Source organism: Pelobates fuscus, chromosome 11, assembly GCF_036172605.1.
Source record: "Pelobates fuscus isolate aPelFus1 chromosome 11, aPelFus1.pri, whole genome shotgun sequence".
NCBI classification, from domain to species: Eukaryota; Metazoa; Chordata; class Amphibia; order Anura; family Pelobatidae; genus Pelobates; species Pelobates fuscus.
In genome coordinates, this window is record NC_086327.1 from 40,324,805 (window position 1) to 40,338,126 (window position 13,322).

Below are 13,322 nucleotides of genomic sequence, written 5' to 3' on the forward strand. Positions count from 1 at the left end.
AATTTTCTGTGTTTCCCTAGACTTTTGAAGCTTTGTTTGTGTTACAATTACTGGATTTTTCATGATATGACTGGTAGTTTTCACTATTCAGATTTCCATAAAAGGCTGGATTGGGTTCAGTGTTATCTGAAATACAATAAATGTTATGGGGCCACTTGTTTCCATCTATAAGTCATACATATTCTAGCATTTGTCATAAAAGAAACATGAAAGTCTACTGCACCCAACTCCAATTTCTTCAAACCTTTAATGGAGTATATGAAGGTTGAAAGATAGATAAAGAATGGTGTGCCATCAGGACATCCGGAGACCAACTTTAGAGTTAAGGTATTCAAACATTGTTTAATCCCCAGATGTAAGATGGCACACACACCACACAGGACATTCTGCCACCATAACAGCTTCATAGAGGTTACGTTTTTATGGGGCAGGAGTATTCCTTTAAGAATAGAAAGGGACATAAAGGCTTTATTCAGAGGGACAAGGCAAGGTTCCTCAAGCCCTTTCAGTACAGCTACTATTGTTTGCAATCTGTATGGTTAATACCGTCTGTAGTTAATTTTAGTGGGGCCCTAACTAATGATTAAAAATAAAAAAAGATCACCAACTTTCCTTTGACAGGGTCCTCAATGGGACATACTTGTGTATTAGGGAGGAGAGGTAAGTTGGAGCAGCATTATGTAGGGACTTGTAAGCAAGCACCAGAATCTTAAATTGAGCCCTATATCTAACTGGAAGCCAATGTAGGGACTGACAGAGGGGGAGGCGTGGGAGGTGCGGTCGGACAGGAAAATGAGCCTCGTCGTCACATTCATTATAGATTGCAGCTGTGCAATCTGGGAACATGTAAAACTACTGAGAAGGGGATTGCAGTAGAAAAGACGAGAAAGAACAACGGCATGGACCAGCACCTTAGTCGCATCTGTTGTTAAATAGGGGCGGATGCGAGCTATGTTTTTGCGATGGAAGCGGCAGGCTTTGGTGATTGACTGGACATGAGGGGTGAAGGAGAAGTCAGAGTCAAAGAGAACACCTAGGCAGCTAGTGATGGTGGCGCCGTTGACTTGGAAGGAGACAGACACATGAGTAGCAACACTTGGGGGAGGAAAGACCACAAGTTCGGTTTGGACAGGTTGAGTTTAAGGAAGTGAGCAGTCATCCAGTTGGATATTGTGGAGAGGCAGTCAGAGACACAAGTCAAGATGGGCGGAGAGAGATCAAGAGAGGAGAGGTAGATTTGCGTGTCATCTGCATATAAATGGTAATGGAAGCCAAAGGAGCTGATGAGTTTACCAAAGGAGGCAGTATAGATGGAGAACAGTAGGGGTCAAATTTATCTATTTTGACCTGCAAAAATAATAAAAACATTTTTAAAATAGAAAAAATGACTGTCTATAGCCAGTTTAACTGTTTAACATTAACTACAGGCAGAGTTTGAACATTGATGATTTTTTTTTTGCATTATGATTACCGCTGGTGGCTTCAGCATACAGCTGAGTGTTTTCTTCAATATTCGGGCTGCCATAATAAATACTGCCTGGTTTGGTGGCCTCTGAAACAAAATAAACATTATTTTATACACTAGATATGTCCATTCTAGCATCTATCACAAGAGAAAACATAATGGCAGCTACAAATGTAACAGACCTTATATCCACTGCTCTGTAGGAATACAACCTTCTCTTATTTCTCCTGCAGTGGTAGAAAACCCATCTGTCTCCTTTCCACTAGTTATCGTAAGCAAAAATCAACTCCATTTCAAAATAATATATGTCTTTCTGCCACTTCAATGGGCGTGGAATTTTAAGATACTTGAAATTTATTTTAAGAAGTCTGTGAAACTATACTGTATCCTAAACTTTATGTTCCTTAAGTCATTTAAGGCCATTTCTTAAAAACTAGACATGTGCATTCGTTTTGATACGAATACAATTTTGTCTGAAAAATTTGTTTTTTTCGTATTCGTTTACTAAAACGTAAATGAAAGCTCTACATACGAAATGTAAACGAAACGGAAAATGCTGAATGCATTACCTTTTCGTTTTCTTTCTTTCGTTTAATAGACTCCGCGGCGGCAGGGGAATCAATTAATCCCCACAGAACGGAGAAAATAGCACTGCTCATGCGCTAAAAAAAACAAAAAAAGCAAGGAGGGAGCCGGCAGCGCTACCAGCTTCCTCCTTGTAATAAATATTAATTTATAAATATAAATATAAATTCCAAAGAACTTTCCCTTGCTGTGTAAAATGACTCAGAGCATTATGATTGGTTGGATTTAGATGTTAGATGTTTTTTTATTTCCTTTTTTCTAAAATATTTATATGTAAGCTTTTTAAATGATCACAATCTGTTTGAAAAACATTTCAAATTATTTAATTACAAAATTTAGTTTACTGGTGACTTCTTTAGATAAATAATTTGAAACATTTTTCCAACAGATTGTGATCATTTGAAAAACGTATCCAAAAAAATATTAAGTTGAGGCCTTAATTTGTAAAGCGCTATAGAAGAACTGTCAAATACATAAATAAAATGCACTTTGACTTTACCAGGGGCGAGTAGACCAGAAATCGGGATGATAGTAGGAGGAACATTCGACAATGTAGGTTTATTTTTGCGACATGGAATAGGAGGCGGCATATTTTCACTTATCGGTTCCGTTGAATTCCGATTTCGGAAATCTTGATAAGCATAATCATAAGTTTCTTGTGGAGGTGACTCTGGAAAGGAAATAAAGGAAATAAAAAAACATTCTCCTTGAAGGACTGTGGCTTGTCAACATGCATTTTGGCAAACTCCAGTAAGAGTTCAGGTTGAATGGTCCATTACAGTATTTGACTAAAAAAACAAGGGTACCAATACCATTGGCCACATGTGTATTTTTAATATACATAATATACAGAATATTTTTTAAATCCTTTATTTTTATTCAGCAGAAAAGCACAATCCATATAGGAATTTAGTCCAACAATATAGACATATCGTGTTAAGACCACCACTACGACACAGTAGCCCAATATCGTTGCATTCTAAATTAATTTATTACTAAGTTATAAGAGCTTTCAAATCACACACAGAAGAGAAAATAACAGAGTCAGTAAAAAACATTTTTTAGATACATAAATGAGAAAAGGAAAGTAAAACAAGGATTAGTTAGATTAAAAAAACAAAAGAAGGAAGGTAAGTAGAAGATGATAAAGGTCTAGCTGACTGCCTCAATGAATATTTTTGTTCAGCATTTTCAGATGAAAATGAAAGAAAGGGACCTCAGTTAGGAAAAAGAACAAATGAGTAATTTGTTACATGTGAGTTTACAGAGGAAAATGTTCTATTTCAACTGTCAAAAGTAAAGGCAAATACACTGAACAAAATTATAAACAATATTATTTTGTTCTTGCCCCCCTTTTTCATGAGCTTGGAGGAAAGCTGAGACAGGGGGGATATGATAGAAACATCTAAATACATAAAGGGAATCGACACAGTAAAGGAGCGGACTATCTTAAAAAGAAGAAAAACTACCACAACAAGAGGACATAGTCTTAAATTAGAGGGGCAAAGGTTTAAAAATATTATCAGGAAGTATTACTTTACTGAGAGGGTAGTGGATGCATGGAATAGCCTTCCAGCTGAAGTGGTAGAGGTTAACACGGAAAAGGAGTTTAAGCATGCATGAGATAGGCATAAGGCTATCCTAGCTATAAGATAAGGCCAGGGACTAATGAACATATTTAGAAAATTGGGCAGAGTAGATGGGCCGAATGGTTCTTATCTGCCGTCACATTCTATGCTTCTATGTTTCTATCATATATCTTCTCTATGTCAAATGCAAATTATTGTTAAAGTGACATTGCTATCCAAAAAAAAAAACCTTACATTTCCTGTGGTCACCTCCAAAGAGGTATCTGAAGAAAGGGGTAAAGGGTGCTCAACATAAAAGGAATCTGGCCTGTACTCAGCATTGTATCTATCACGAGGCTAACAAGGGTTAAGACCTCGTGATAGATATATTTTAGGGGGCAGCAAAATGCCTTGTTAGTCTAGTGAGTGGTGATAGATACAGCGCTGGTTTACACAACATAAAACCTCATGGTTGCGCTCCCTCACATTTTATTTGAGGCTGCTCTGCCCCTGCTGTCTCTGAAACTTGCTCCGACTGGACGCAGTGGAGCGCGCCGCTACCTAAGCCGACCAATTCCAGCTTTTTACCAGTGACGATACTGGGCGGGTGCACAGTGCCCAGGTGCTCTGTAACTATAGACGCATCTCAGTGTTAGGCCCCGCCTCTCACATTAGGCCCCACCCTCAACAACTGGCTCCACCCCCAAATTAGGCTCTGCTTTGCTCACTCGGCACCTGTGATCACCAAGGAACAGGATCTGCCTTCTCCCTGGCCAGGGAGGGGGGAATTGCAGTCCTTAGCCCTACTACAGCCTCTTTACCCCCTACTTCAGCCCCTTTACCCCATACTTCAGCCCCTTACCACTTCAGCCCATAATCCCCTACTTCAGCCCCTAAACCCCCTACCTTAGCCCCTTACCACAACAGCCTAAACTCCCTACTATAGCCCCTAAACTCCTTACTACTGCCCCTTACCTTTACAGTACCTAGCCACTACAGCACCTTTCTACACCACTAACCACTACAGTCCCTAAACCCACTACTACAGCCCAAATCCCACCCATACTCTACTACAGGCCCTAAACTCCCAATTCCTGCCTATATACCCTGCTACAGACCCTAACTCCCCAATTTAGCATAGAGTATGTTTTTTCGTATAGCTGCATCCTTTGAGTTTCCCTCCAACACCATCTCCATCAGATACATGACACTTGGGATGTATGATTGTTTTAGTGTTTTTGGTCGATAAGATTCTGTAATGAGGCCCATCATAATTGTCAGCATCAGGCCCACTGGACTCTTAATCTGGCCGTGGTTCTAGGAAAGACATTGTGCAGAAATCTTCAAATCTTCCCGCCAGTAAGTCTGCACAAACCAAATATAAGCACCTCACACATATTTATGTACTCTTTTACCCTCTATTTCTCCAAGAAAGATATGTCCGTGTTGCACAGCTTCACCAGAGTGGTGTACAAACAATGTAACATTTTAAAACACTGTTCCTGAAATGATACAGAGGTGGAAACCTTATATAGGCCATCTCTCGAATGTCTTCCATGTCCATGATTTACTGTTGAATTGATGCTGAGAAAATGTTGAGAGTTAAAAGAGCAAATTGTAAATGTCACCCGTTTTGAAATGTTTTGCTAAGAAAATGTCGATCATTTAAAAACTGTTGCGAATATGAATGTTATGTAGCATCAACCCAGTGCATCCTATTTAATCCTAAACATGTTTCCCTTATCCTCGTGCCTTAACCCCTCCCCCATCACTATCTTTGTGAGGACAAGCAAAACACCTTCTCTTTGAGACACAGCAAATCAAAACCCAGACAATCTTTGACACTATAATTACCTTTGGCTTCATAATAAGGCTGGGCTTTTTCTTCACCATTCATGTTCCCATTCAAGGTTTTACCAGGTTCTGAAATAAATAATGCATTATTTTAGCCTTCTTGCATATGTCTTATAACTCTTTTTTAAATGATCTAATGTTTTAAGGTACCGTACTTTACTAAAAGTTTTTCAAATTCTGCTGTAAAACTCGTTATGTCACACGAGACCTCCATTCCATAAGTGAAAACATTTAAACAATAAGCATTACTCTATAAATGAGATTTTTTTTTGTACTGTACTATACTTGTAACCCCTGTGGAAAATACAACAGCCAAAACTTTGGAGTATGAGTAATGATAGCGCCAATCAGAAAACTTTTGCCAGTAAATGATTCTTTCCATATGTTGTTTTAAGCTCTGAATTACTGTTGATTAAGTTGCACTGTCTATACATGTTTATTTGTGATGTTTTACGGTTAACAAATTGTAATTCGGGTAAATGTTATTGGAATAAAAATCTATTTTAAAAATCACCTTTTTATTGATTTATTGAGTGTGCTGGTTGTCTTTGACAATGTGTTTTTCGGTGTGTATGCCATCGAACTAACCCTATTTCATACACACAGAAGGCACACAGTATATGCACATTCTATTCTTGTGTTTTGATGTGTGTTCCCTACATACACCCAAGTCATTCCGAACCTTTTTTAGCAATGCCCGATGTGAAATGCGTAATGCCATATGAAAATTACTTCATTTTCTCTCCATCATCCTTCAATTAGAAAACATATTGCAAAGATAATACAAAATACCCTGCAAATTAATCATCTATTCAGGAACATGTAGGTGCTTGCTAATAGTAATTTTTCTTTTCAGGAGATATGTCTATAAGCATGATCATAATCCAGAAAACGTGGAATGTTGAATAGATACAGTAGTGGAAACATAGATATATTAAAATATTTTCTATCTGTTCTATCTAGTTATGTTTTTCATCTTTATTTATATATATATATATATGTCAACTGAATCAAGATACATTCTGCAAATTTCAGTTTAACAATAAATTTTAACCTGTGCATCCAACAGCACTTTTATTAGCATGAAAGAAATTTAAACTAGAAAGTGCCACCATATCATATTTGCAATGTAATGTCCGTTTCCAGACAAAAATGATAGCGACCACTAAAACAACACATTAATAAGGAAAGCATATAAATAGGAAACATTCTGTCTTTACCGGGGTCGAGGGGAGCAGAAACTGGAATGATGATATCAGGAACATTAATTAAAGCAGGTTTCATTTTGCGGGAAGGAATAGGAGGAGGGATGTCAAAACTTATCAGGTCTTCTGAAGTTGGTCCTTGAAAACTATAATACGTATTTTCTGTGTGGGGAAGCGGCTCTTGAATAATTTCTGGAAAAATAATGAAAATGAAGAAAGGGAGTTGAATTATGTCATGTCACTTCCTTCACTAATATTTTATGCCATGTTTTGGTGGAGTCTCGGTTTGGGCTATTGAAAATATTTGCTGCATGTTTTCTCATCAGGAGCGGACTTCAAATATATTTCTGAAAGAGGAAGCCTAAGGGACTCTGGATACTAGCTATACTATTTTATTGTAGCCCCCTGTAAAAGATCAAACGAGTCTGACCAGATTCCAATGGAAGGCACCCATATCATGTCTGAAACATGGAAACAAAGAAACATAGAATGCAAAGGCAGATAAGAACCATTCGGCCCATCTAGTCTGCCCAATTTTCTAAATACTTTCATTAGTCCCTGGCCTTATCTTATAGTTAGGGCCTTATGCCTATTCCACGCATGCTTAAACTCCTTCACTATGTTAACCTCTACCACTTCAGCTGGAAGGCTATTTTATGCATTCACTACCCTCTCAGTAAAGTAATACTTCCTGATCTTATTTTTAAACTTTGCCCCTCTAATTTAATACAATGTTATTACTACATTGTGGCTTATGGACTTGTATTGGACCATGCTGGCCCTTTAAGAACCGTCTGAGGACATATTGAGACTTTGTGTGACAATGCCCCTTTAAGACTATGTCCCCAGACCTTTAAAATACTTTGTCTATGGCTTTCTCCAACTTGGTTCAGTAAATGGAGCTTACTGAACCAAGTACCACACAGGCGGACCACCCAGAAGTGTAAGTGTGCAGGCAATTTACCTCCCAGGCTGGGAGCCTGCTGTAGGTAAATTGCCGACCGCTGAGTGGCCGCAGTTCGTGCAAACGAACACGTGGCGGCGGCCATCTTTGTTCATTCGAACGAGGTCAGCGGTATGTGTAGCCAAATTCATGGAACTGAAATCGGCTACACATTTCAACAAACACCGCTGACCCTTACCTTTTCCTACAATAAGTTTGAAGCCGCAAAGACTAAGTCCCGTTCGGCAGTTTGAACTCACTGTTATACTGAGCCAAATGCATGAACAGCCCCGTTCGTGCATTCGAATGGGACTTAGTCATTTTTCTGTCTGAAATAGACCGACCGCACAGCCCAAATCTATGGAACTGTTTTGGGCAGGAAAATGTGCTTGTGGTCGGTCATAAAGGACTTCCAGCTAACTTTTGAACTACTAGAGGGATTTGTATGATTTTTAGTTATGTTTATATTTAAAGTATGTTGATTCTGAATATGTATTTTTTATGTGAATATGATGCATATTTTTAAAGTTACACTGTATGTATAAAAAGTGTATTTTTTCCTGCATGTGATAATTACATTAACCCATTGTGTTCAGTAATTATATCACAGGCAGAGGGGAGGGTTTGTGTGTAATTGCTGGGAGTGTGTTACTGTAATGTACGTGTTTTACTGGTTGTTCTACAAAACCCTGTGGGCGGGACTGTATGTGTAAAACCTGCCTAAAAGTCCTTTGGTGCCAATTAAAGCAGATCATCTTGTACCTTATGAAGTTTCAGCTCATGTTTGTGGGATTGGAGAACTACACTCTGGGGATTGCTATAATCACTATACTCCCCAGGGTATGATCACTAAGCTCTGCTAAGAGCTTGTTCCTGTTCCTGCTCTCTGGAATTTGGAGAGGTCGACCTACTGGAAGCTGGATTAGTGTTTCAAAACAGTAAAACGTATCACAACATTGATATCATCAGTGAAAGTACTGTTTGTGTGTGAAAAATGCAAAAAAACATCGCTTTCACTGACAGATAGATACGTATATATATATATACATATATATATATATATATATATATATATATATATATATATATATATACATATATATATATATATATATACATATATATACATAAATCAATAAGGGGAGCACACCAGGACTTCAATATAGTGAAAACAAGTATTTACTGTATCAAAAACATGGTACAAATTCTGTGCAAAAAAATCGAAATAAATATATTTATTTCTTTTTACTTTTTTTAAAAAACTTTTTTAAAACTTTTTTCACCAGTTGGCGGACTGCACTTCGGCAACTCGGTTCGGCACTTCGGCAATTCGGACATTCGGAAGCATCTGAATGTCCGAATTGCCAAAATTCGTCAGAATTTAAATTTGGACCGAAACGAATTACACATGTCTAGCATATAGGCATATCAGTAAAATCAATTAACAATCTGGTCATTCCATATATTCTCAAATTTAGACATTGTAAATGAGGGGACAGCTGTTGGCGATGTGTGGTGCCATTTGTAAGGAGCAATTAGAGTGTTACTTGTTACTTAAATTGAGAGAAATATGTCTGGTCCACTGCACTCAGTCCTTTCTTTTATAAAAATACAAAAAAAACAAACCTTGATTTTAAAAATTGTCATAAAAATATACATGTGTATGAAAAGATCTGGACAAGTTCAGCTGAATACATTTCACGTTTAAATAGCACTTTTGCCATCAGCTTCCAGCAACTGGGGGTTTGGCTCACTGACTGTGTGTATGATGAGGAGTTTTTATTGAATGGGAATGGACACTGCAAAGATAGCAGAGTGTTGTAATGTTGCATATACTCCTCCCCACTGCCACCCAGGTGTGCACATTGAAAGGTGAGCAATGAGAATACCTTTATGATCTTCTTTTCCCAGTTTTTCCCAGGACCACTCCCTTCTTACACCCCTAAGGGGAGTTTTCCTGACAAAGAGCATTCAGAATGTCCCATGTGATTCCCTGGTCAGTACCTGTTGTGGGTGGCTGGACAACTTTAATCAAGGACTCTCTTTGGTTGTAAGAATTGTCATTAATCGTGAAATCGTGAGATATGCCTTCTAGCCTCGCATTATCATATGTAGCGAGGTCAGGTTCTGTGAAATCTGCAATCAAATTAAATAAATTAATATAATCATTGCGTACACTGCAATACTATTTACCTGTATACAGCTCATTTTATTTCAAATTATTTTATAAGTTTTGCAAATTTTTTAACATAACACATTTTAAAACAAACTTAATATGGACAGCAGGGAAAAATGGGAAAGCGAACACAAATATTAAATGTATACAACTTTGGCCATTATTATTTCTAAACATCAATTCATGAATATCAATGCATTTACAATGACCCATATATATGTATAAATATAAATCTAAAAAATAGATATGTTTCAGTTGATATGATAACATAAACATTATAACTATGTAACAGAATTTCTCTGCACTTCCTCTTTTTAATCAATTGTTTCCAAGAGTCCCACGTTTGGTCTAGTGAAGCAGATGATTGTCTAATGGCCAGTTCTTAATTTTTTTATTTTCAAGAATTATAAAACTTCCCTCTTTGTTAAAACTATAGATTTCTAAAATGATGACAATTTTTTTTCTCTAATTTACTAAACTGAGAAAATGAACTTAAATAAATTAGACAAAGTAATTAACAAAGGACGCATCATTTAAATTAGTATGACATTTTTTTCTCCACAATTTTATTTATTTATTACATTCTCACTAAATGTGAGACACAATGCCCACTCCTCTACAATTGGGCACAAATAGGTGTTTAGTGGATAGGGTTCCTTCAATGCGGAGGCAGTGGCTAAGATTAATGATAATTGTCCCAAGGATAAAGTCTCAGCCTTGGTTCATAATTTTCTCCTTTCTTTTGATAAAACATGGGATCCTTGGTTGGAATTTAACTCCTGATAATTTTCGTTCCTCCCCTCCCAAGTAATACCTGTTTCTTTTTGCCTGTCTTCAATGGGCGACTGTCTTCTGTCTCCTTCTATTTCTTTTCTTCTGTTCTCACTTCCTTTTCATTTTTTCTTGGTTCTCTCCTGCTGTTCTGCTCTTATTTTTGTTGCATTTCTTTCCTACATCCTATACTAAAAATGGCAGGTTGGAAATACATGCCACCGTACGATGTTATATGATTTGATGGACCATTACATACTTTATGGCACTCCTGCCTGTACTTAAAGAGTTGAAAAAAATGAAGACTACCATAATCTGTAACAAAAGCTTATCATCTTTTATTACTCTATATGGGAGTCTCTATAAGAAATGATGAGTCACTATAAGATAGTGCAGTTTGAAAACAGCAGTTACTCACTAACGTTAGCAACAGCTACTTTAGAGATAGACGGCTTTTGCTAAAACCAAATCAAAAACATTTTAAAAGGCACGTGGTGCACCATGATTTTGGAGAGCTTTACCTGCAATAATCAGATTTCAAATCTAATTTCTGAAGGGATGAAAAGCCACTGGAGTTTTCGGCAAATCAGAGCATCAGCTCATATGCCGAAAACATTTAACGGAGCAGCAACCTGCCTAGACTGCAACGAAAAGAACGAGGAGGAATGGCGGCAAGAAGAGGACTGCAGTAGTAAATCCTGAATGTATTTGTAACTTTGAGTCTATAGTCACACAATAAACTTTGGACATCTGAACTCACCATACAGAGGTTCCTTCGGCAGAGGCTGGGGTGTAATTGACATACACAGTGGAGGAATATTGGGCTCCGCATGATGTGTAAGGGTCTGCTCAGCAACATAAATATATCTGCAGCCAAACTCCATGTCTGAGTCCAATTGCCTGAAAGGAAAATAAAAATGTGGTGATCATGGCTGGACTTACTTTTACTGAATTATTAATTACAAAGCTGTGATGTACAATGATGTTCAAAAGCAACAACATAATACCATACCTGGTCTTAGTAAACCTTGAATTCACATGGTTTTTTTTAACAGCAGCAGCATTATGACAGATGAGGAATCATTATCTCATATTATAACTGAATGTCATACACTGACTGAGAGCGGTCAGCTGAATAGACAAACATGTATTCCTGACCCTATAGTGTTAGAAACACTGTCTAGCCCCCCTAAATATAGTAAAATCTTACCTTTTTTCCAGTCTGCTGGTGCTGGCTCTGCCCTTGATCTGCCTCCTTGGCTGACATCATCAGAAGTGGTGATCTTAGCCCGTCACAATGCTTTCCTATAGGAAAGCATTGGGTTGGCTGGGATTGTCAATTCTGATGATCTCAGCCAATGAGGCGAGCCAGGAGCTGGAGCCAAATGCCATCCTGGCCAATCAGTATCTCCTCATAGAGATGCATTGCATCAATGCATCTCTATGGGGAAAGTTCAGCATCTCCATGCTGAATGTCAGTGCTGCACACTATCCTAGGATGCACCTGTAGTAGCCATCTGAGGAGTGGTCACTGGAGGTGTCCCTAGGCTGTAATGTAAACACTGCCTTACTCTGAAAAGACAATGTTTACAGCAAAAAGCTGCAGGGACTGATTATGCTGGAGGAATGGAGGAAGTTAACTTAAATTGAATTTGAGAGGAATTAGGTATTTTTGCTACATTAAAGAGAATGGATTTAACTCTGCAGATTTACTACGTTAGTGCTATACCAGTGCTGTGTGTAGCACCAGTGCGATAATTCAACAGAGATAAATCAATTTCCTTTTATCTGGCCAATCCCAATCTTAACTATTGTAGAGCATTACATGTTCAGCACAGTTCCGTTGGATGCCCTTCCAATGCAGTTAGCTGAAGATATACAATTCTATAAAGACCTTTTTGAGATCTCCAAGTTCAATGATAGTTTTCCAGAACAGAGCCTTTATGGTGCCCTATCAAAGTCAAATTGCCCTAGGATACTAAATGCTACAAACCCAAGGGTCGGGGTCTACTGTTGAAGTACCTTCTTTGTAAAGGAATTCACAAATCCAGATATCTGACCATTATCACCATTCCATAAATCATCACTGCTTACAGAGCCCTTTATGCCCATCTAGTTCATTATGTACCTATGCTACTATCATCCTGAGCAATGCCATACTGGAACGCACCTAAACCATAACCTGGATGATAAAAAAAAAGTGTGTATGTCCCTTCCCTGCAGTAGAAATAGTGAAAAGCAAACAAAAAAAAAACTAGTTTGTTCAAGAGTTATCTATCCAGTATTCAATGAGACAGGGTGCTCTTTAGATTATGTATTGATAAAAGCTTTAATACCAGAATATAAAAAGATATCTGAAAACAAAACAACGAGTAAGCGCTAAATAACAAAGTCTGGCATAAAAATATATCTGTCATGTATTTATGTGACTTCTATTGTTTGTGTTGAACCTACACAAAAGGTATTTATTTGGTACTGTCAAATCATCTATTTTTATATCAGGCACTTAGTATAAGTATGCAGTGGGAAATGCTACAAGGAGTTTGCACAATCTTGCTGACATTTGCTGAAATAACAATACCTTTTCTCCATTGTGATGTGTGACTGATTTTAAAGAAGACTGATAGAAAACCCGACACATTAAAGTTCTATACAAATATTAGAAGCAACTAACCAGAAAATATTAAAACCAACAGTATTAGAATAACTTGCACCAAAATATGTTTTAATACGGGCACGACTCTAGTCTAGACCA

General features: G+C 37.6%; 1 protein-coding gene across 4 annotated transcripts in view; it reads right to left on the reverse strand.

Annotated features, from left to right (window-relative positions):
* LOC134578157 (circularly permutated Ras protein 1-like) overlaps positions 1–13,322 on the reverse strand; it is a 110,331-nt gene that overhangs the window by 71,521 nt on the left and 25,488 nt on the right. For all 4 annotated transcript variants that reach the window (XM_063437161.1, XM_063437160.1, XM_063437162.1 and 1 more), the window contains exons 2-7: positions 11,328–11,467; positions 9,625–9,756; positions 6,693–6,869; positions 5,473–5,541; positions 2,550–2,720; positions 1,472–1,552 (exon numbers count right to left, since the gene is read on the reverse strand). In XM_063437161.1, the coding sequence (XP_063293231.1) occupies positions 1,472–1,552; positions 2,550–2,720; positions 5,473–5,541; positions 6,693–6,869; positions 9,625–9,756; positions 11,328–11,451 (754 nt within the window). In that variant the 5' untranslated portion in view covers positions 11,452–11,467. The remainder of the gene's footprint in view (positions 1–1,471; positions 1,553–2,549; positions 2,721–5,472; positions 5,542–6,692; positions 6,870–9,624; positions 9,757–11,327; positions 11,468–13,322) is intronic.